This window comes from Leucoraja erinacea, chromosome 15 (assembly GCF_028641065.1).
Source record: "Leucoraja erinacea ecotype New England chromosome 15, Leri_hhj_1, whole genome shotgun sequence".
In the NCBI taxonomy this organism is placed as follows: domain Eukaryota; kingdom Metazoa; phylum Chordata; class Chondrichthyes; order Rajiformes; family Rajidae; genus Leucoraja; species Leucoraja erinaceus.
Genome location: NC_073391.1, coordinates 18,782,999 through 18,808,408, shown reverse-complemented (window position 1 = coordinate 18,808,408; position 25,410 = coordinate 18,782,999). Strand labels below are relative to the sequence as shown.

The window sequence follows — 25,410 nt, the reverse complement described above, 5'->3', positions numbered from 1 at the left end:
TCCCGCCATCCCGGGGATTAACCTCGTGAACCGACGCTGCTTTGTGGTTTCAAATCTTGGACATCAACAGATGTGGTACCATGTTTTTGCAAGCATTATTCTCCTTCAATAATTCAATCCTGAAACATCAACAACTGTACAAGTATTTGCACTTTCACAAAGCGAACATTAGGACTGAGAGAGAACTAATAAAAAAAAAAATCAAAGCACACGCCTGCATGTTGGATTGCATACAGTGCCAACATTTCACAGTTGCATTAACGTTACAATTCCTGGTTACAGTGCATTTATGTCACAATCCACAAGCAAAAGGAAATAAAACAGCTGTGACTGAAATATTCACAAGCACTAATAATTTTCTTTGGATCCCTTTGACAATATTGGTCTCAAAATTCAGCCAGAATAATTGATACATGGAACACGATTGAAGCGTGGGGAAACCACAGAGGAGAGGGGAAGTGGGAGAAAAGAAAGTGTGAAAAATGGAAAGAGAAGAGAGAGATTAAAGTGCAGGATGCATCTGCAAGTATTTCAGCATGTAAAACTTGGACACATTATCCTTGTTACTATTTTTCCTCCAAATACCAACAACTCTCAACAGCCACACAAAGTCAAATATGTTCACATACATCTGTGAAGTATTATTAGCTTCATTTGCCTTAAAGCTGGTTTATTTTAGACACAATGCTGCCTTTTATATTCATTCAAATCAATGTAAATTATCCCAACCATGCAAATGTACATAGAAAATGAGAACCTAAGACCTAAATCAATAGATTTAGCTTAATCCAATAATAAATCAAATTATCGTGATGTCCCAGATAGAACAATGAAATTCTTACTCGCTGCAGCGCAACAGAATATGCAAACATAGTATATGACAAACGTGAGAGAAAAGAAAAGTTCAGTGTGTATATATACACACACACAAAACATATCTATATATATCTATATATATATATATATATATATATATATATATATATATATATATATATATATATATATATATATATATATATCTATCTATCTATCTATCTATCTATCTATCTATCTATCTATCTATCTATCTATCTATCTATCTATCTATCTATCTCTATCTCTATATATCTCTGAACTACAATAGACTATTATTATTGTGTTTTGTGTGCGTGCGCATGTGTATGTGGTGTGTTGGCTGAAACAAAAAACAAACAAAACAGTGCAACAATAATAATAATAGTCTATTGTAGTTCAGAGGTTGTAGTGTTTAATAGCCTGATGGCTATAGGGAAGAAGCTGTTCATGATCAGGCTCCTGTACCTTCTTCCCGATGGCAGCGGTGAAATGAGGCCAGGATGGTGTGGATCTCTGATGATGTTGTCTGCCTTTTTGAGGCAGTGACTCCAATAAATTCCTTCAATGGTGGGGAGGTCAGAGCCGGTGATGGGCTAGGCAGTGTTCATAACTTTTTGCAGTCATTTCCGCTCCTGGACTTTCAAGTTGCAGAGCCAGTCAATATGCTCTCTACTGTACACCTGTAGAAGTTCAAGAGAATCCTCTCGACATGCCAAATCTCCGTAATCTTCTCAGGAAGTAGAGGCGCTGATGTGCTTTACTCATAATTGCATCAGTGTGCTGGATCCAAGAAAGATCTTCGGAAATATGCACGCCCAGGAATTTGAAGTTTTTGACTCTCTCTCCTTGATATAAACACAAATGTGGGTCCTCATCCTTCCTCTTCCAAAGTCCACAATCAATTCTTTGGTTTTACTGATATTGAGAACCAGGTTGTTATGCTGGCACCATTTGATCAATTGGTCAATCTCACTTCTATACTCTGACTCATCGCCATCTGTAATTCATCCCACAATGGTTGTGTCGTCCCAAAAATATGTTTAAATCACTTATTTCTGTATCGGGATGGGAGCTCCAAATCACCGCACCTCCCCACGTAACCAGCTTGGAGGGGATGATGGTATTGAACACCGAGCTGTAGTCAACAAATAACAGCCTGAAGTAAGTGTTTTATTGTCCAAAGTGGTCCAGTGCGGAGTGGAGAGCCAGTGAGCTTGCATCCTCCGTTGACCTGTTGTGACGGTAAGCAAACTGTAGTTGGTCGAGTTTCTTGGTGAGATAGGAGTTGATATGCGCCATAAACAACCTCTCAAAGCACTTCATCACCACGGACCTTAGTGCCACTGGTCAATTTTGCATTTTGCACACTCAATTTTTCATTATATTTCTCAAGAACAGACATAGATTTGAGCATTGGCCCATGAAACCATACTGCATTAGTCAAAATATGAAATAATCTTTAATGCGAGTTCACTTTACTGCTGCTGATAATTCTATGTACCGATTCGGTTTAAAGAAAACACTGAACTCACAACTTAAGGCTTCAATGAAATCACAACTTAGAGTCTGAAGCAGAAAATTGTAGACGATCATTCAAAACAGGTCAAATTGATATTTTTGGCTTTGCTCCTGCATCTCAAATTTCAACTTAAAAAAAAGTAAAGCTAATAAATATAATGTGGATCTTACCTGGAGTGGAGACTGACAAAGGAATCGTGTATACTGTGGCCAGATAAATCAGCATTCATTGCATGGAAAAAAAAGAAAATAATCAAATTATGTCTGGCACTAATAGAAAATAACACTTGGTAATAATATAAACTCCTGTACTCATAATATAATAATAGCTATATTCTACTCTTAATTATAATTACCAGCTCAGTATTTATCATGTAGCATTATAACAATATAACTGTTCTAAATACCAAATATTTTAAGTTTATATAAGGCAGACTGTTCATTCCTGAAATTGAATTGTTCTATAATGCACTATTTACATGCACCCACATTACCCTAATATGCAAGAAAGCTGTTTTGTAGAGAATCAGACAGATTAACTGCAGATTGCTGTGGCAATGATAAATTCTATCTGATGTTAATTTACAGTTTTCTTTAAATATGTCTTTTTTAGAAACTAACATTCTAAACAAAAAACAGAATCTCCACGTGCCAAAGATGTCCAAGAAAGCAATTATGTCCCAAAGTGCTTCACGAGAGCGAATAATCAAACAGAAATGCTAACCGCACAATACTAGGTCAAATAAGATAAATCTGAAGAAAGGTCTCGACCTGAAACGCCACCCATTCCTTCTCCCCAGACATACTGCCTGCTCCACTGAGTTACTCGAGCTTTTTGTGTCTATCTTAATTAAAGAGTTAGGTTTTGAGGAATATATTAACAGAGGAAATGCTTTGAAGCTGCATATGTAGCTGTCGATGGTGAAGGATTCACATTTGAATGACCATGTGTGCAGAGGAAGAGCAGGCAGACATCTGGGAAAGTCTCAATTTCATAATTTATAATAATTTATTATAATTAATAATATTATTAACATAACATTATCTGCAATAACCTTAGGTTTATTTCAGGATTATTTATTTATTCCCCCCTCCTTCCACTGGAGCTCTTCACCCCAAAACTCTTCACTGTCAATGTTCAAAGCAAGTACCCCACTTAACCGTAGAACCTTGGTCCCAACCTGATTCTGCAAGAGCCCAGTGATAAATTCCTTTTTGTATCAACATAAAATCATTCTACTACTCAAATTACAAGCTGACCGCCCAAAAATATTTATCCTACATATTAATTCAGAGATTTGAAGCTTGAGATTTTTTTTCTTGGAGCTAAATGATCTGCATGGGGATAGGAGGCAACCCCGATACAGTCTTCGATGTAGTGGAGAAAGAATTGGGGATGGTGCCAGTTTGGAACAACTGTTTGGTGTACCAATAAAAAGGCAGGCGTAGCTGGGGCCCAAGTGAGTGCCCACGACTACAACTTCAACTTGAGGCAAGTGAGAGGAGTCAAAAGAAATGTGTGGGAGAGGACAAGTCCTGCCAGGCAGAGGAGAGTGTTAGTAGAGGGAAACTGAATGGGTCACTATTCAAGGAAGAACTGGAGAGCTTTGAGACCTTCAAGGTGGAGGATGGAAGTGTAGAGGGACTGGACGTCCATGGTAGAGATGGGGATTTATAAATTGAAAGTTATTGAATAGTTGAAGGGTGTGTCGCGGATGATTGGTAGGATAGGATAGAATAAATATATTTAGAGAAAAGTTTCATGGAGCAGGAGCAAGCAGAAAAAAACGGAACTGCAGGGTAGTCCTGATTGTGGGTTTTAAGGAGGAGATAGAAGTGGGCAGTGCAGGGCTGGGGAACCAAAAGGTTGGAGGCTGTGGAGGGAGATTGACAGAGGTGAAGAGATTGCTAGCAGTGTAGGAGATGATGGCCTGGTGATCAGTAACAGTCTGGTCATAATGGGCGACTGTGTGGTACATGCAGCCATTTACCGATTTTGGATAGACTTGTAGTGACAAAGCTGCCAATCACTCACAGCAGAGTAATTTACCTTCTCCATATTTTCATGAACAATCGCCTATGAATGATTCTTGTTGTGAGGACTCAGTACTATAGCATAATTTCACAGAAAATTCAGGTTCATTTTATTAACAATCTCGATATCATCTCATATTTCTGAATTTATCCGAGTTGATTCTCTTATAGAGGGACTTACTGCTATATCCCACTTTAAGAATAAAGATATCCTCAGTTTACAGCAGTCATCTATTTAACAATGTTAAACTTAAATTGGAGTGGTCAACAATTGACGCAAGTTTCCATTACATCTGCTGATGAAATTGTTAGGCAACATTTCTTCCATTATGATGAAGTACCAATAGTTGCAATCTGTCACACCATGGTGTCATAAGCCTTTAAACAATTTATATCTATCAAAGATAAGCAAAGTGAACTTAATACTGAAATTTGCTTCTCAAAACTATCAGATTTAAAGATCCTGGCATCCATTTGTCCATTAAGCTATTTAAGTAAATCCTGGCGCCTGTGGAATAAAAGTCTGCGTCAGCATGCACTCAGGAGTTAAAAGTTTATTGCTGTTCGTTGGTAGTCAGTGTGTATAACCTTAAAGTCACTGAACTGTGCCGAAGACACTTCTTTGGGAAAGAAATCTATGATTACCCGATGTGATTCATCTGACATTTGGGTATTGTCTCTGTAAACTACAGCAGACATTCCTTTGTAAAGGCACAGGAGTTACAAAAACATTGTTACATTTGTGAATAATATCCAACATCTGTTGCAGATAATTGCAGAGAGGTTACTGACCTATATATTATAGTGGAACCAAAAGATAATGTCAACATTAAATGTGCTCCACCTCACATTTCACAAGTAATTAATGGCACTCCTTCATTTTAATGGCAAAATAATTTTAACAAGAATTTTAGTATTTAAAATGTTAAATGAAGGCACCATTTTGGGAGAGTGACACACAACTTAGCATCTCTCTTACCAAATGCTGCTGGACATTTTAAGGTCTTACAAGGCTTTAACAGACCCAAATCAGAAACAATTTTAGATCTATAGAAATTGCAGTTTGGGCTGTCTTTGCATCACAGAGATGGTGGAGTTTTTAGTCAGCCTGCAGTGTATGAGCTCTATTTGCAGCATGTTTCCATAGTTGCTCATAAAATGATTCAGAATGTCAAATGTTTTCAGTTGCATTATCAAATCTCAATTGTTTTTGAGGGGGGTGCCTTTAAAATTAAGTTTTAGAGTTTCAGGTCAATTTTGATATGGCTAGGATGCAGGGTCCACAACTTTGCTACAACAGTGAGTTGCAGTAATTGTATATACCCGAGCAGATAGAAGTGTGTATGGGTAGGTATATATCCTAAGCAATAAAATCATCAATCAATAAAAAGGTCTTGACTATTAAAAATATATTTGCAGAACAGGTTTGCAGTAACATTCAACCAATGTCTGACCACATAAAATAAATTCCAGTCTCTGCAGAATTCATGACCAAGCTCATTTACTGGATATCACAACATCTACAGCATGAAATTATATTGCCCAGCAGCAAATTATCAGTGACATTCACAACACCAGGCAATGCAAAACTATTGGAATTGTGAATTATTTTACATCCCATAGTGATCCTGCCACTTCTTTGAAAGTCATCCAATTAGTCTCACTATATTTTCTCATCATAGCACCCTGCAAACACTTCAAGTACATAACTAGTGTGTATAACTGCAATTGATTCCAAAATAGTTTATTTTTCATTCTCTTTTTGCACACAATGACCCTATTAATAAAGATATTTGGATAGTTTTCTGAACTTGATCTATCATCTTCTGAGAAATGGAGTAAGCATACAGAAACGTTAGCATATTTGACCGTTAAAATTCCAAAGCATAGCACGGAAAAATACTATTCAGCAAATTGTGGTTTGCAAGTTAATTGAAGAAGCTATTCAAATGCTCTCCTCCCTGATTTACATCCCAATGCCTTATTTTTTGATTAAACTCAAAAAGAATAGAAATTTAGAAGGGATAATCGGAAAGGGTTACAATGAAGCTGCATTGACCCGACTTGTACTAAAGTGGATATCCAGAAAGCACTGGAGATCAAACATCGGTGGACTTGATCTCCAGATGCAATGCTGGACCCAGCGAGGGGCTGTGTGGTGCTAATCTTGTAGCTGAGGTACCAGAAACATTTTGAATTTGGTCCTTCAGCTTATACTCGGATTTTGTTTTTGTGATTGTCTGGCTGTATATATCTAGTACCGTTTTAAAATGTCTTTGATTAAAAGTTATTTAAAACAGTTAAAGGGATTCTTGACAGGTTATTATAGTCCTTCAGCGAGACCTCTGGACCCAGTATCGGACGTTTGCTTGACCACTCTGCTACACGGGGCGGCTGTAGAAAGAGGCCTGGAAGTCACTTAGATCCACGGGTCACAAAAGTTTAATGCTGTCACCAGAACAGCTCTGGGTGTAACTGAGAAGAGGGGTCCAATCCATCAGAATCTAGTTACACATACATGTATGAACATCTTCAAGAAAAGAGAGGTAGAGATGAACATATACAACGACCAGAAAAAAAGATAGCAATTTCAAGTTGGGAATCAAATGAGAAATACATTTGGTTTACGATATATCTATTTAATAATTTGAAATTCAACACCAAATCAATTCACAGTAACATAAGGCGATTATAAACTCTTCCTTCAATACAGACCTATTCAGAAACACATCATTTGGACACTTGTTTTTAATTATTGCCTCGGAGATATTACATTGCTACTCAGCGTCACACAAAAAATTGGACTGTTGTTCTTATGTACAGCCCTGTGTCCCAATATCTCCTATTAAGCTGAAGTGTCTGAGCACATTTCAAAACCTTCATTTCTGAATGTTACCATTTATTATTATGCTACTATTTAGCTAACTACAATTTTGAATGCTACTATTTATTACATGCATCTCTATTTTTGCTTCATACCAAATGATTTGTTTTCCTCCGGGATTAATAAGTGCCAAAGCTAATATTTAGTTATGCACAGGGCAAAAGGTTATACAGCTATCTTTATATTAGAAGCTGTGGGAGGCATTTATGTTTGATGAAGCTGTCATTGTGAATGTAAAGCAAATCAAAAACTTTCTAATCCAATGCACTGAAGCATGGTTACAGCTGTCGATTCAGGATCCCTTTGAAAAGTTTAAAGATTCATAGTGTTACGAAAATCTTATCCACAAACCTTTGGCATTTCGCATTAAACTCTTGTCTCCAATATTTTAAAAATCCTATCCAGGAAAAATAAGCATCAAAATGTAATTACACAAATGCAATTTTAAATGGTCTCTCAACCAAATATTTAAAGCTGGTAACTTAAATGCATCAAAGCCCAACAATGTTTGTTTACTTTTCTCTGTAAAGAATCTGGGATAATAAATACTAGTTCTTAAATCACCGATGAAGTATTCAGTCAAAACATTAAAGATCAAAACTTTAGTAGATTTATAAAAGTTCCATTTGCTGTCTTGTGAACTGTGAATAACCAAATTAAATCTGACAATCTAAACAAAAAGGCATCAAGTTATCAAAACTTGCAGTTCATGAATTGAATGAGAAGCAAATATTAGTTGATTATTTCAATTTCATTCTATCATTCCAAATATCAGTTTAATTCCAACTGTTAGCAATGAAAACTGAAGGATCATTTTCTTGATCCAAATGATCAGCAATTAAATTTAGTGTACGGGTGATCATTGGTCGGTGCAGACTCGGTGAATCACAGTTTTATCAGTCTAACTAAAGAGTTAAATAACATAAAAATCTAAAGAAATAGTTGATTCTGCCTCTACTTTCGAACATCAGTCTTGTTGATCAGCTATTGAACATAGTAAGGAAAAGAATAGAAAGAAGTGACCTTGTCTTTTGCCTTGACCACAAAAAATGATGGGTGCCCCTGGAGAGGATCTTCATCCTGATAGCTATTGGACAACCTAGGCTTATGCACCAGTCTTAGCTAAGGAAGTCCTTCACTGTTGATCTGTGGCTTCCTGCACTTTTATAACAAGGTCCAACATAAACTTGAGGGAGAACCCTTAACCTTGTGTCTGACAGTTGCAGCCTTCTGGACTGTATCAAACCTTCAACCTTTCGGTAACTAGCTCACTTTATCGGTCATTATTGGAACTGGCCGTTTCTGCCAGTCATTAATCTGGGACTTTTTTTTGTCCTGCCATTAGTGTACTTTAACCGGTTGGGCAAATTATCACCACCCTGCCATTAGTAACACAAACACAGACAAAGAAACGTAATCTGATTTTAACTAGCGCATTAACTCATTGGTTAAAAAAACCGGCTGGAGATTGTTTTCAGCATTTTCTGCTTTTATTACAGATTTCCAGCGTCTTGCAGTATTTTCTGATTTTCCCAGTACAGTTTCCTTGATATGCAAGTATCCCAAGGGTCTCTCATCACCCTTCCCATCCTGAAAGTGACAACATTTGCTACTTCCACAACAGGCTCAGAAATAAAGTACAGGTATAGCCATGCTTTTACCATTGTAATGCATGCTCTCTAGCATGACCCAAAATGACCACAGGTTCCCACATCCCCACCTTTTGCAATAGCAGGAAGAAGCAACAGCAGAAATGGAGGAGTAGAAGTATGAACTTGAGGATGAAGCATACATTGCATTATTTTACCTGACATCACTGGGCATCAATTCAGATACCGGCATCACAAGGGCAGAAATGTTAAACATTTCTCAAGACATGACAAGAGTGAGCTGCAGTCAGACAAAAGTGGGCCGTGGTTGCCAGATGGTTTTCACTTTCTGGTCTGCCCCTGAAGGCTTAGATCATTTCATTAGGCAAAATATGAGATGAATGTGCATCAAAAGATTTAGCACATATCTGGTCTACCAAAGAAACGTGAGAGATGGCAAGAGTGAAGATGTGTCCATCCCTTGCCTCACAGAGGAATTCACGTAGCACTACCAATTTAGAAGTGGTAACATTTAGAGAGTATTAGACTAAGTAGAACCTGTTGGGTTCCATGTTCACACTGGAGGGCTGGTCCCCCGACGCAATATTCCACCTCTCCACCAATTCCAATATTGGTGGCCAGTTGAGGGGCTTTCTGGAGTGCTGGTATGGGTTCTTGGGGTGGCAGCTCAGTCCCTCAAGCCTGATCTGCTGGCAGCTCACTCACGGCTGGTGGGCTGGCAGTTGACTCATAGCTATTCCTTGAAATTCCATTTCAAGCAGGGTGCAAGGCCACCAAATTCAAATCCATTTTCCTACCATTTCAAGCAGGGTGCAAGGCCACCAAATTCAAGTGCAGTTTGTTACCACATTGGGCAGGGTGCAAGGCCACCGAATTCAAGTGCAGTTTCCAACCACTTCAAGCAGGGTGCAAGGCCACTGAATTCAAGTGCAGTTTCATACCACTTTCAGCAGGATGCAAGGCCACCAGATTCAGTGCAGTGTCATACCACTTCAAGCAGGGTGCAAGGCCGCCAAATGCAAGTGCAGTTTCATTCCACTTCAAGCAGGGGGCAAGACCACCAAATTAAAGTGCAGTTTCATTCCATTTCAAGCAGGGTGCAAGGCCACCAAATTCAAATGCAGCTTCATACCATTTCATGCAGCGTGAAACCACCATAAAACCACACAAAACACCAAACTCACAGTTCAGTAGACATTCAGTGTGTTCCGTTGATTCACAGCTCAGACAGTCATGATTGACTCTCCTTCCTTCATCATGCAGAGACTGAGCCACACCCACACTTCCGGGTTTTATAACCCCTCCCTCTCCCACCGGAAAAGGTGTGGCCTTCATGGCGTGATTGACAGGAGAGAGATTCTCAACATATTTTAAACACTAATAACACTTTTATTTTTCATTGATGGGAAGAATTCTCTGTTCCTGCTGAGCAGAGGGGGACTGAGTAAGATGGCCAAAAATCATAGCCGTACGTGGTAGTGTTTTATCTAAAAACAATATGCAGTGCAAACAGGAAGTAAGTGCATTTGCAGTGGTGCCTTTTAACTCCAAGCCAAAGCATCTAAGCCGCCATTTGCAGTACTTAGTGCCTTTCAACTTCAAGCCAAAGCACCCTAACCACCATTTGCGATAAGTAGTGCCTTTCAACTTCAATCCAAAACACCCAAGCCACCATTTGCAGTAAGTAGTGCCTTTCAACTTCAAGCCAAAGCACCCAAGCCACCATTTGCAGGCAGTGCCTTTTTACTTCAAACAAACCATATTTTTATTTTCAAACCACATTAAGGGGACTCACAGATGAGTAGACATTTGTTCATTGTTATTCAGAGCTCAGAGAGACATGACCCTTTGGTTCATCCATCTTGCAGAGACTGAGTGAGGCACACCACTTCCTGGTTTTATAGTCCCTCCCACTCTCTCCAGCAGGGGCAGCAGAGAGAATGGTGGATTTTTTTAAAAACATTAACATCTCTCTGATTTGTCATCGATGGGAAAAATCCTCCGGTCAAGGAAGGCGGAGGGGGGCTCTGAACGAGGTGGCCAAAAATGACGGCCGTTGGTGGCGGCATTCTCTCGGAAATCACAGCACAGTGGGCCAAAAGCGGTCAAGATCAGACTTTTAGTAATATAGAAGATTAACAGCTTGGAAACAGGCTTCTCAGCCCACAGTCAATATTAGGTCTATGTTATCACACCACCTCATTCACTCCATACATACTGGGGACAATTAAATAGAGGCCAATTAACCTACAAAACCACATCTTTGGGATGTGGGAGGAAACCGGAGCACCTGGAGGAAACCCATGTGGTCACTGGGAGATAATGCAAACTCTGCACAGACAGCACCGTCAGGGTCAAAACTGGGTCTCTGGCGCTGTGAGGAAGCAACTCTACCTGTGGCCCCATTGTAGACACCCTTCATTATGTTCAGTATAATGTAGTATTGAGATACAGCATGGAAACAGGCCCTTCGGCCCACCGAGTCTGCACTGACCAATGATCACCCGTACACTAATTCTATGTTATCCCACTTTCATATCCTACACATTCGGGGCAATTTACAGGAATTAACCTACAGGCCTGTAAGGGCCTGTCCCACGAGCATGCGGCAAGCGCGACCAAACTGTAAGCAGGAGACGCGCGGAGGTCGAGTGATCCCCATACAGGGCGTGTCCCACCAGCATGCGACTGCATGCGGCGAGCGCGACCAAACCGGAAGCGGGGGCCGCGCGGAGGTCGAGTGATCCCGTACGAGTTGACGTGAAGTTCAAGCGAAGTCCGCGGGAAGTTTGCGCTAGGCGTACGGCGTCTAGACGCTGCGCACGCCCGTCGAGGCGGTGTGTACGGCCTCAATGCGGCTGCGGGCCGGCAGGCCATTGCCGCGCAGAATTTTTGGACAGTGTCAGTTTTTCTGATCCCCGCGCGATGGCGGGACCAGCTTCGCACAACTCCATACGGCTCCGGCGATCGAAGTGGGACCGGCCCCGCGAGGCCATACGGCTCAAGCGACCACGTTAGGTCACGCTTGCCGCATGCAGTCGCATGCTCACTTCTTTGGAATCTGGGAGGAAACCAGAGCAACCGGGCGGTTGCAGGGAGAACATACAAACTCCGTACTGACCGTACATAGTCAGGATCAAACCGGAGTCTTTGCTGCTGTAAGGCAAATTTACTGCCACCCTAATTGGTAATGATTTAAATCCATCCGAAATGATGTGAGAAGCAAGACAGTTTCAACTTTTCTACTGATCAATTGACTTGCTAGTTCCACAAATGCACAGGTGGAGATCATTGAAAGCTTTTTTGCCTCTGTGAAGCTGATCCCAGAGTTCTGCTCAGTATCACTGGGAGCAGACTGTAGTTATGGAAATGTTGAGAGAAGCCAGTGAAGAACATATTGCTGTTAGACAATAGCTCTTCTTCACAACAGAGATGCCACTTGAGAGCAGGTTGCTGCTTTGCATGTATCGATAGAAGGGGTAGTTGAGGCTGGTATTATCATACCATTTAAGAAACATTTGGACAGGTACATGGATAGGAAAGGTTTGGAGGGATATGGACCAAATGCAGGCAGATGGGATTAATGTTGAGGGGGCATGTTGGTTCGGCATGGGCAAGTTGGGCCAAAGGACCCGTTTCCACACCTTATGATTCTATGGCAACTCATGGGTCACTGCAGATATGCAGCTGTTTGTCTGCGTAAATACTGGCGTTGTGATGTGAAAGCACAGACTTCTCAGGATGCCAACACCTTCTCCACACATCACTGATTCTAAAACAATTCCCACACCTCCAAAGCTTTTCTACAGTCATCCAAGATGGATAGTCGATTCCATTCTTATTAATCAGTCGCAGCTAAATCTCTCGTTTCCCTTACCATAGTCTACATCTCTCGTTTCCCTTATCCCTAACCAGTCAGAAGAAGGGTCTTGACCCGAAACGTCGCCCATTCATTTTCTCCAGAGATGCTGCCTGTCCGACTGAGTTACTCCACCTTTTTGTGTCTATCTGCAGCTAAAGAATCACTCTCCATCGACTCACCATCACTTTTGTTTGTCCTTTCTCTGTTACCCCTGGTGTACGACCTCCTCTACCCAAAATAAAGAATCATACACTGGCCCTTTCTCAACTTTGCTGTTTTAGCACATCATCTTTAGAAGAAACAAGGAACAGCAGATGTTGGTTTACACAAAAGGACACAAAGTAGTCCACCCTTCCGTCACTGCTTCCTCTCTGTGGAGCCAGAAAAAATGGTCCCAAGCTAAAACATCTCCTATCCATGTTCTCCAGAAATGCTGCCTGACCCGTTGAGTTACTCCAGTACAGTGTCCACTTCCTTGGATCCACCCTTCTCCTTATCGATCGTCGTAAACTTAACTTGACAATGCACATTAGTATAATGATTGCCTCAGTGATGTTTTGATCTTCACATTCATAATTTTTTGTTAATGTTTGTCCATGAATACAATCACCCTATATCACCCTTGCCTTAATTCAACTGCTGCTGAAATGCTCAAACTGGTCTGTTACCTCCAAATATAACTCAACGCAGGTCACATTTGCTCTACTTTCTGTAAACTTCAAAATACTGTTACCTGTGCCCTGAATCAAGTCAAATTTCGATTATCCAAGTGCTCATTCACCTGCACTGACACCAATTTAATTGCTTTCAAATTATTCTATGAATTAATTAAATCATTAAGTTTGCCAATGTTACCACTTTTGTTTGCCAGATCAACAATAATGAGACAAAATACAGAAACATAATTGGGAAATTTTTGTCATGGTGTCAAAACAACAACCTAGCCTTAACATCAGCAAGTCGAATGAAATGGTTGCTGACCAGAAGAGATGACTGTCACTCATCTCTAAGTAGTTCAGTGGAACTACGTAGAGATGGGAGATAGTTTCACATTCCTAGCCATTTATATCACCAACAACCTAACTTAGGCTCTTCAATCTGATGCAGTAATCAAGAGCATCAGCATAATTACTATCTTAGGTGTCTGAAAAGATTTAGCATGCCCACGAGCATTCTCTTAAACATCCACAGATGTGCTTCAAACGGTATTCTGACGGGATGCATCTCAACCAGGGATGGCACCTGCTCTGCTCATGACAGCCTGAACCTGCAGTGAACACAGGCCAAACCATCGTAGACTTATAATTTCCCTCTGTCCAGTTCATCTTCACCACGCACTGCATCGTGAACAGCAGAAGCACAGTCTAGGTTGATTGCTACTCTTGATTGTTCCCCTTCTGCCTTCTGGGAGAAGCTATGGATGCTTGAAAGTCTGCACATCCAGACTTAACAGCTACTTCTCCACAACGACCATACTCCTGAATCAATCACCTCTTTCACACTGTCTTCCTGAAGGTTTTGCTATGTACTCTTAATTTAAACTAATTTGGCAATTCTATTGCACTTTACTATATTTTGGTGCCATTTCAGTCATATTTATCCTTAAATGTGTCTATATATTGTATTTATCTTTATCACGTGTAATGTTTATAAGGTTCAAGCAAACCAGGCAATTCATTGCCGCCTGGTGTACATGATGATCAAGTTAATCTGAAATCTGAATTTAATTGTAATCAGCACCATCTCTTTAACCTGTGAGATACACGTGTTCTTTCTTTCAATTCTGACATCTTAGGCATCTATGAAAAGTTAAAGGGCCTGTCCCACTTTACGATTTTATCGCCGACTGCGAACTTCAGTGACTGACGCCCGTAAAAACAAGTTGTACGACATACACGCTGACATAGGCTCTCCTGCGGGTGACGCCCGGTTAGTGTTAGGGTTAAGGACCACAGATGACCTGTAAAATATTCTTCCCTCCATGCATGGATTTTAAACTATAATATATTAAAATTAATATAATAAAATCAATTGTGCAAATGATGTCCGAGTCCTTCAATTTTACTTACAGATGTATTGATCCGCTTCCAGATCCAATCACCGTCTCTAACTTTTCACAGGGATGGATTCAGCGAGTGTAGACTGAACGCCCCTCTCCACCCCACTCTAACCCTAACCCTAACCCTAGGTTGATAGGCTTGTTATAAGTATAAATTGTCCCTAGCGTGTGTGGGATAGTGTGCGGGGGATCGCTGGTCGGTACGGACTCGGTGGGCCGAAGGGCACTGTATCTCTGAACTAAATGTGACACAGGGGCCCCAGGGGTTGGATTTCAACCCTCTATGTTCTGCCTGCTACTCGTGGGAACTAAACTGTTGGCCACGAGTTGTCCCAGAGGCAGATCTCTCTTCCAATGGTCTCTCCAAACCCCCAGAGGCAGCGGGCTTTTCAACTGGGTACAGGCAATGTTGTCAATGTACCAGTGCCACCCACATGCTCCGGCCACTGAGTCTAAATACCCACCACCCATTTTGAAGCAAGGCTAGGGGGTGGAGTGTTGTTCCCAAAGTCTGCATTTATCCCATAGTCAATGTTACTAAAACAGATGATGTGGCCTTTGTGCAGTACTATTAGTGGGATCCAGCTGTCACAGGTTGGGTCCATAAATGGGGGGCGTCAGGGAGAGTGGGGGGGGGGGGGGGGGGGGGGGGGGGTTGGTGAATGGGAGAAGGGAGAAGGGGGTTGTGAGGGGAGGAGGGGGAGTGGAGAAGGGGAGAAGAGTGGAGCAGGGAAAAAGAGAGGAAGAGGGGGGGGAAGGGAAAGAAAGGGGGAGAGGGGAGGGAGAGAAGGGTACGGGGGAGTGGAGAAGGAGGAATAGGGTGGTACAGGGGAGGGGAGAAGAGGGGGGTGGAGGGGAGAGGAGAGTTCAGTCTACACTCACTGAATCCATCCCTGTGAAAAGTTAGAGACTGTGATTAGATCTGGAAGCGGACCAATACATCTGTAACTAGAACTGAACAACTCAGACAGCTTTTCATTTGCACAACTAATTTTATTGTATTAATTTAAATATATTAATGTTTAAAATCCATGCATTGCAGGAAGAATATTTTACAGCCCATCTGTGGTCCCTAACCGGGCAGTCACCCGCAGGACAGCATACGTCAGCGTGTGACAGGACACATGACATGATTAGACACCCAGATGTCGCCCTTGGATTTTGAACATTCCAAAATCCAGGGGTGACAGGGAGACACCGCGCGTCACTTCACGTCACGACAACCTCTTTTCAGGCTGTTCCCGAAAATTGTCGCCCAAGTGGGACAGGCCCTTTAAGAACTCACTTTTCAAAACTTTTCCATCTCACCACCCTTCCAAGAAATCATTAAAATGATTTATTGCATTGAAGGTTTTATAAAAAATATTGTTGGTGAAGATCCCTCAACACACACTCCCCAAATTGGGTACGTCCTCCTTTGGCAAGGAGATTAAAAATTAATTAAAAATGTAGACTTGCAAACTACTTTATAAATGGAGCAAATCTTCTTTACTCTTTTATTCCAATGTACCGTTTCGCTTTCTAATTTGCTTTCCCGATCTTGAATATTAATTTTGTGAGTCATGCTGAAAGACGCATAAATCTTTCCAAAGGGCAAGATTTACTGTCTCTCTGTTTTTAAAAAAAGAAATAAAAATCGGCTTTTTCAGTGCATTATCAAAGTAGATAAAGCTTTCTGGTGTTATTTTTCACCTGCCACCTTTCTGGTCATCAGTTAACTTGCAGATGTCCTTCTGTTCCCTCCTCAAATCCACTTCACCGCTCAGCTTTGTGTCAGTAAACTTGGATATATTTCATTTGGACCCTGACGCGGCATTGCTTGTGAACTGCAAATCCAAGCACTAATCCTTTCGGCACATTAATTATTAACTGTCATTCAAAAAAAAACTTTTACTCCCATCCATTAATTTTCTATTCACATTAATAACCCTCAATCCCAAAGGACAATCCTCTTGCGATAATCTCCTGTGTTGCACCTTATCAAATACCTATGAAAACGAAAATATATTAAACCCACTAGCTCACAAAACAAATCTAAACTTTCAGACAAGATCTTCACCCTTGCATTCAAGGGTGAAGACCAACATTTTTTTAATATAGAAGTAAATGCCATTAACATTCTTCCCCAAGCTTTATATATTTGGACAGTGTCTCAACGGGTGCCCTTTCTTGAATATAATTATTCCCTGACAGTTTTTTGAAACAAGCACCAGCTACATTAACATTGAATTCCTTCATACAGTAGTTGAGAGATACAGTACAGAAATAGGCCCTGTTGACCACTGAGTCCATGTTGACCATCGATCATACTAGTTCTATATTATCCGACTGTCTCATCCACTCCCTACACATTCAGGACAATTTTACAGAAGAATATTAACCTCCAATCCTACACGTCTTTTGGATGCAAGGTGAAACTGGAGCACCCAGAAGAAACCCACGTGTTCACAGGGAGGACAAGCAAACTTCACAGACAGCACCCAAGGTCAGGATTGAACTCGGGTCTCCGGCGCTGTGAGGAAGCAGCTCTATCAGCTGCGCCACTGTGCTGCCTCAAGTAGAGACACAAGAAGCTGCAGATGCTGGAATCTTGAGCAAATAAAGTGCTGCAGGATCTCAGTGGGTCAAACAGCATTTATTAAATGTATTAACATAGTTGTTGTTTAACCCACTGAGTTCCTCCTGCACTTTGTGTTTTGCTCCTTCATTTAGTGAATATTTAAATCCTTAGTTCCATTAGTTAGACCATTGCAATTCAAGCTAGCAATATTTACAAAAGACACAAAGCGTTGCAGTAACTCAGTGGGTCAGGCAGCATCTCTGGAGAACATGGATAGGCTGCGTTTTGGATTGGGACCTTCTTCAGACTGAAGAAGTGGGAGGTGGGGGGAGAAAGCTAGAAGAGAGAAGGGGCAGGTTGAAGCCTGGCAAGTGACAGATGGACACAGGTGAGGAGGGTTTTGATAGGCAGATGGTTGGACAAAGGCCAGTGATGAAAAGGTGTGAGATAAGGATAGGTCCAAATTGTGACACATGAAGGAGGAATAAAGGTTGAAGGGGAGGGGAAGGGGTGAAATGGATCACGCTTAGGTGGGGCCCAGGGAGAAGGATGGGGTAGAAGGAAGTGTTGTTTGTCGGTTAGTTACCTAAAATTGGAGAATTTAATGTTTTTACCGTAAGCTTGTAAGTTACCCATGAAGAATATGAGGTGTCGTTCCGCCACTTTGCGTGTGGCCTCACTCTGGTAATGGAGGGGGCCTAAGAGGGGAAGGTCAGTATGGGAATGGGAAGGGGAATTAAAATGGTTAGCAACAGAGAGAGCCAGCAGAGTTTGGCAGACTGAATGCAAACATTCAGCGAAATGGTCGCTGAATTCACGCTTGGTTAGACTCGCTGATTCTTTGGCTGCACATTTCGTCTGGCTTCACAATTCACACCTCTTCGATCCTCACTTCACACCTTTCGCCTTTTCATTTCAAGCTTTTGTCCTATCAATAACTCTACTTAACTACACCCACCTAATACTCGCCACGCTTTGACCATTCCCTTCTATTTGTGGTTTTCTTCCCCCCCCCACCTAACCACAATCATCTGAAGAAGGGTCCTGACCCAAGAACATCAACTCATCACATTCTCTAGAGATGCTGCCTGACCATCTGAGCTACTCCAGCACTGTCTTTTTTATGTAAACCAGCATCTGCAGTTTCTTGTATCTTGCAATATTATAGCTTGATAAAACAGTTTTGTAATATACGTTGTTTACTGCTTAATATGGCCTAATCTGATCTCAATAAGAAATGCACCACAATTTTGACCTGCTCCTTGGTTTGGGACAGGTTTGAGGATTAATTCAACTTTGACATGTCCAGATTCCAAGTGAAAATGACAAAACCAACGAAAGAAGGAGGGTGGTTAATTTAAAAGAACTGTCATTGGCAAAACTGAAAATTACGGGAATTACGGGCAACACTGAATTCACTTGTAATAATGATATTACCAGCCTTTTTAAATCACATCTTGACACAATGATATACTGTAACACTAGATCTTCGAGACAGTCATTGTATTTGTCCAAACTTACTTTTCTTCATTTGTCTTCAGTGACCTTTAACACTACACTAGAACCATCCTAAAACATTTCAAACAGGGTATTGTTGTTTGTATATTTCATTTTTAAATACATCTGCAATGAATTAAGAATATTATCAAAATTAAAAAATATACACCTCGTCCAATATTTTTTGGTGGGACTGGTGGAGTTGAGGATGGAAAGTTGTAAAGGAAAGCATGTGTTTGAAGCTTTTACTAAATTGGCTACAAATTCTAAGATAGAATAAATCCAGGATTTCTACCGGTAATAATTTTATAGATTTAGAAAGAAGTAAGATTCCCTCTCTTGTGAAAGACCCTTATTTAGCAAAGGGCTAATTAGAAAGATTATTGCCTTAACCTATGAGACAAGAAAGGAATGCTTAAAATTTCCAAATTAGTTCCCAAAATGTCCCACTTCTCTCAAATATACACAATTGTACCAAGTCTGTCATCTCATGCAAGCATTTTTATGATAGTATTTATTACAACAAGAAATATTCAATAATAGCTGTACAGGTGATGACGAGTTAACATTGTAAATTAGTTGCTTTTACATTTCTTTTCCAAGCTTGTAAACAGTAATGCAAACAGGGGAGATTAAAAATACAACAAACTTCCAAGGAAGCATGCATGCATCAAATAAAGAAGAACTGCATCAGCTATTAATCAAATTCTGATAATAAAAACAAGTCTCGGCACATATACAAATTCAAACATTCCAATTACATTACTAAATTCTTTGGAGGGCAAATCATGCATAATAACAAGAGCTCTGGATATCTTTTTGTAATAACATAACTTTCATGGCATCTTTTTCAATGAGAAGTATTTTACTATTCCACTATGCACGAGTGTGGAGGTGTATTGAGAGATAAGGCCCTAAAGAGAAAATGTCCATAATAAAGCTGGGTTAGACCAAAATAGATACAATTACCACATTATTCGCTTCCTTTCATAAGACTACAGAGCTCTTCATGCCCTACTCATCAACAATGTTATCGGTAGCAAAGATCTGGTACTGCATTAACTGACCAGAAGACAAGATTTTAAAAATATGGTGAAAAAAAAAATGACTGGTGCAACAAAAAAAAAATGCTTTTCCATAACGTACCATAAAAATAACTGTACTTTAATAAGAACAAATAAATATAAAGGGTGTTACCTCTGATGCACTACATTCATCAGGTGAATCGTGGTGCACAGCCATCTGATACTTGGAGTACAGAGTTGCTGATTGGTTAAAGGATTCATTGAAAGCTGGATCATCGAGGGAAACTGGCACTAGTTTCACCTTCAGGGCAGGAGATCCATGTAAATTTTCAAAGTAAATAATTGAGAACATGTTTACAAAAGGAGACTAAATTAAACAGAGATTCACCATTTTGTTCTACCACTGAAGGTATGAGTAGTGCAGGTTCTCCTCCACATCCAGTTCAATAGCCTATTTAAATTTAGTCACCTAACTTAATGTCAGATTATTCTTAACAAATTTGTAACAAATAAATGTTTTTTTTCTTTGTTATGCCCAATTGCTGGCAATAAACAAGGCATCAACTTGATTTATAAGTGTTACCTTTTCCTCAGTCCATGCTTCCAAGCTGCTAAGAAACCCTTATGTTTACACTTACAAACTGGCTTCAGGTGAAATTGCTAGGTTGATAATTATAATCACTTAACTGTTCCCTTGGTCTACATAGTCTCTGTCCTGTGCATATAACTGCTTGCACAGTAACCTGATCTGAAGAGTTCATTATGAGGTCTACTCTAACTGATTCAAAAACAGCACTGTGCATTTTATTCTGTAAAGGTTTCTGGTGGTAACATGAAAGGAATCCCTGTGAGTAAAATCCCTTCTTGCCAATTTTAAAGTAATCATCTTTTGACATCATTTCCAGGAATGAAAAAGTCTTGGCCCTCTACAATCTATCAGAACTCAATTTGAAAATAGGAACTCCATACATCACCTCTTAATTTTACCTGTAGCACTGGAAAGAGTCTTCCATTCTTGGCATGGTTCCAGGGAATTCACATAGAGCAATACAATGCCGTTTTAAGGCTTTAATGCCCTTTTTTAAAATGGAAGTGTTCAAAAGTGATTCCAGATACATTGATCTGGAGTCATTTTAATTTGCAAAGAACTCAAGTCTTTGTTGATATCAAGTTAAATGTTTATGATGCAAATGCTGTGGTCTGTACTCCCATAACAATTTAATTCTAAACGGTGGTTAAGATCTGTGCATGCATATGCATAACTACATCCCACCAAGAGTTTCAGGCTGTCAGATGTAAAAATAAAATGGATAGTTGTATTGTTAAACCTGTGCTATAATTGATTATTAAAAAATGGCATGTTTTAAAAATTGGTTTGATAAAACGAATTAATTAATTAACAATTAATTATCTACTTTATTAAAATGAACAACATACATACAAAGAATGATGATTTTTTTTACATTCAACTGTTCATTTCATAAATTCCAGAATGTTTCTTATAATTTCTGATATGAATTTAACATTTCTTTTAATATAGCACACATGGAGGTGGTGGTATAAGGATTATTCAAAATTGTTCCATTTTGAGAATTACAATTTTTGCATATTACCTTCTCGTGAAGTTTTATGATACAAATACTGTATTCCCGTTATTTAATATTTTAGTGTAGTATTCCTTCATCATTAACACAATGTCCTAGTGAGATTGGAAAGGGAAAGAAATATTCAACTGAATATCAGTTCTTTTCTACTTGAATCTAAGTGACAATCCTTTCACTGGCCTGGCTGCATTACCAATAAACTTTAAGAATTAAGTGCGTCTAATTCTAACCTGCTGTTCAGTTGGTTTATCAGGGGGGTCCTTGTGGATAGCCATCTGGTACCGTTTATAGACCTGGTAAGACTCCTGAAAAGTTGCTCTGAACTGGGAATTTGGTGGAGATGACCTCACTAGCCTCACCTTCAGGAGGCAAACAAAAAAAATGAAATAGTCATTATAAACAAGTATTGTGAATAGTAACATTACTTATTTACTAATATAAACTTCTAAGATTTAAGACAAAAATGTTTTACAAATGTTTCAGGAAAATGACAAAGTATAACAGCATTATTCATTCCTTATAATATAAACGCATTAAACTAGTTACCATAAAAAAGAACGTACATGTAAATTACATTAATACTTTTGCAAAATAACATTTCTTTGCTACGACCGTTGATCAATCATAGTATCTCCCTTTTGCAGAAAGTCACTATCTCAAGCCATTATAATATGCTAATGTGGTTAAGCTTTGATAGGTGCTTTTGTGTTTATACCTAACGTTCAAAATTAATTCTGGATTTATCATTTGGCAAATTGGGCTTCACACATTTTACACTTCAAAACACAGTTAATAAAACCATTACAATAAAAGCTGGAACATTTATATAAATTGGTTCTTTCAGTTGCGAGAATTTATTAATGTCGGTTCACAATAAAATTCAATTTTTCAAATATTCATATTTAAGCATGTAGATTTTTTAAATGCCTTACCATGCTTTCATTTTTTTTTTAAGATAAATAGGTCAACCTAAAATTAAATCTGTGTGATAATTAAGGGCTACATTTGCATTTATTGCTTACTTTCTCATCACTTTTTAACTTGAAGTTTATCAGCAACAATTTAAAGAAATGAGTTGCTGCTACTCTTCACGTTGTATATCAATGACTAGGATGAGGGAATTGATGGCTTTATCGCCAAGTTTGCGGATGATACAAAGATGTTTGGAGGGGCAGGTAGTGTAGAGAAAGCAGGGAGTCTGCAGAAGAACTTGGACAGGTTGATGGTTAAATTATACTATTTTCTTCTTGGTGTTATTCTTCTCAGCACCTGGTGCAATCAGAACCAGGCAACCATGTCCTTCCAGACTTGATCAATCTGGTTAGCCATGTAGCTACTTAGGCCAGTATTAGTAATAGATTCCAGTCCCCACCCAGTGCACAGCAAGTCGCATTGCAGCCTTTTGAGCTGCTTCCAAAATAATGTTTAATTTGAAAGAGTACTGACTAATCAACTGGGTAAAGGCAGTGGATGGTAGCAGCAGGCAGTTTCCTTCATGTCATTCATTCCATACCCCATGAAATCATACGTTGAGGAATCCTGTGCCACTTTCTGGTGATTGAATACCGATGTTCTGCCACCTCTCGTAATTGTGTCTTGTTGGCAGGATAGGACATGTAGAATAGTTTTGGAGATGTCTGCGATATTAGTGAGTTTAACTCTATCAGGCCTTTTTGACTGAGTTAGGAATGCCCTACACATAAGACATATATCTAGGGGACCTGGCAGGATTGATTGGAACAGTTGCACCTCATGTCCAGGGATACACACGGTTTTATTCTCATAATCAATTTATGTTGTTTCCCAAGCAGTTTTTATACAACTGAATGGCAGGTTAAACAATCGTAAAGGTGGTTGACAGGAAGGATGTGCTGAGGATGATTCTTTTTACCAGAAAATCGTGACCAGGGATTATTACTACGTCAATCACTTAAGAAGGCAAAGTATTTTCTCTCAGAGTAACGAGTATTGAGAACTTGCCCCCCCTCAAAGGACAGTGGAAACAGTCTTATTTTTATTTAAGGCAGAAGGACATAGATTCTTCACAAGCAAGGTTGAAAAGTTCCCAGGTGTAGGTAGGAAAACAAAGCTAAGACTGAAATCTGATCAGCTGTGACCATAAACGGCACTGCAGTTTCAAGAGGCAATGTGGTCTACCCCTGTTCATAATTCATGCCTGTGATTATAAATTTGTAATCATAGTTGAACTACTCAGGAATTGTTAGAACAAAGGCTAGATTATTTTTTATAGAGTAATAAAGCCAATCCATTTTTCTCACTAATCGCAATCCCCAATTGATAGGAATCATATTTTCCCTCAACATTCTTAGCAAATATGAAGTACAAATGCATCTACAAATCACCTGAAAAATAAAATCTTAACATATGGAATCATAAAAGTGCTCATTTTAATCCTTAAGATGGAATCACCAGTATGTTCAAATCATACACAATGTAACAAATCAATCAAACAGCAAAATCAAATCCTTAAAAAATTCAGAAAAAAATCAAACGGAAGATGATATGCTTAGCTCAGCTACATTAGGAATTATTTGTGAAAGGGTTGTTGGAAAAGCAATACACAAAGTTGCATTTTTTTCTGAAAATAAATTATTTCGACTGACTGGTTGTTCATGAACTTGTTCATGTAAAGTTGTCCACAACCAGTCAGTCAAAATAATTTATTTTCAGAAAAAAAAACTTAACGAAATGCAAGGAATCATTAGATAATTTGATAAAACACAAGCCATCTGTTCCTCCTTAATATTCTTGTCAATTTGTATTAATCTTTTGCCTGCCAAGTTCATTATAAAGTTCTGAATATTAATATCTTATCTTACAAATTCCTCATTTGTTTTAAATTCTTGATGCACCCAAGAATATCGAGCAGACATATTCAGTTTAATTGATGTCTTTATGATAAATGCATTTATAAATGTAATAACTAATAACTAATAATCAGTTAACTAATAGGGCTACTAAATTTGTGTGCTGTCATCTTAACATTGCCCACTACTAATTTACTTAGCAATAGAAAGTTATTTATACATGTACTTTCATCTAATTTTAAATATTTTGATCTATGCTAGCAGGTTCAGAACAAATTCTGGTCTACAACAATATTTTTAGAAATCCATGAAATAATGCTTCAGAAAGTTTGAGAAATCATTTTCAAAAACAAGAACGATAATTAGAAAGTACACAAGAATCCACTCACTAATTGTACAAACAATTGAGTGTAGAGATACAGCATTGAAACAGGCCCACCGAGCTCACACCAACCATCGATCACCCGTTAACACTAGTTTAATGTTATCCCACCTCAGCATCCACTCCCTACACACGAGGGACGATTTTCTTAAGAGGCCAATTAACCTACAAACCTAAACATCTTTGGGATGTGGGAGGAAACAGGAGCACCAGGAAGAAACCCATGCGGTCACAGGGAGAAAATGCAAACTTCACGCCGACAGCACTCAAGGTCAGGATCGCACCCAGATCTTTGGCGCTGCTAGGCAGCAACTATACCAGCTGCGCCATTGTGCTGCCTTAATTAATTAGAAGGGTTCAAGTTGTTGTCAATATATTATCAGGAACTAAGACCTCTCTCCTGACATTGGTCAAGGAATTAGAAATAAATAGGATTACACACTTTTCTGCCAATGATCTAAAAGTGTAGTCTTAAAAATGAAGCTGGGATATCAAGGACCTTAACATTTGGTGAGTTGAATTGTCAATTAAAAACATTTTTCCCCATCACAGAAATGGATATCAGCAGTCAAAATACACAGACTGAGAAGTAAAGAAAGGGAGAAAAATCACAACATTGAAACTGTAGGTGTAACACTGAGGGAATTGGGGACACCCAATGGCCAGAACATGGAAGTGAAGGCAGACACAAACTCGCTTTAAAAAAAAAT

General features: G+C 39.4%; 1 protein-coding gene across 9 annotated transcripts in view; it reads right to left on the bottom strand.

The window, feature by feature from the left end:
• LOC129704007 (arginyl-tRNA--protein transferase 1) overlaps positions 1–25,410 on the bottom strand; it is a 132,273-nt gene that overhangs the window by 80,787 nt on the left and 26,076 nt on the right. For 5 of the 9 annotated variants that reach the window (XM_055646806.1, XM_055646804.1, XM_055646805.1 and 2 more), the window contains exons 7-9: positions 21,721–21,849; positions 20,059–20,187; positions 2,527–2,559 (exon numbers count right to left, since the gene is read on the bottom strand). In XM_055646806.1, coding sequence (XP_055502781.1) covers positions 2,527–2,559; positions 20,059–20,187; positions 21,721–21,849 — 291 coding nt within the window. The remainder of the gene's footprint in view (positions 1–2,526; positions 2,560–20,058; positions 20,188–21,720; positions 21,850–25,410) is intronic. The other 4 variants (XM_055646811.1, XM_055646808.1, XM_055646812.1 and 1 more) reach the window with 2 other exon arrangements.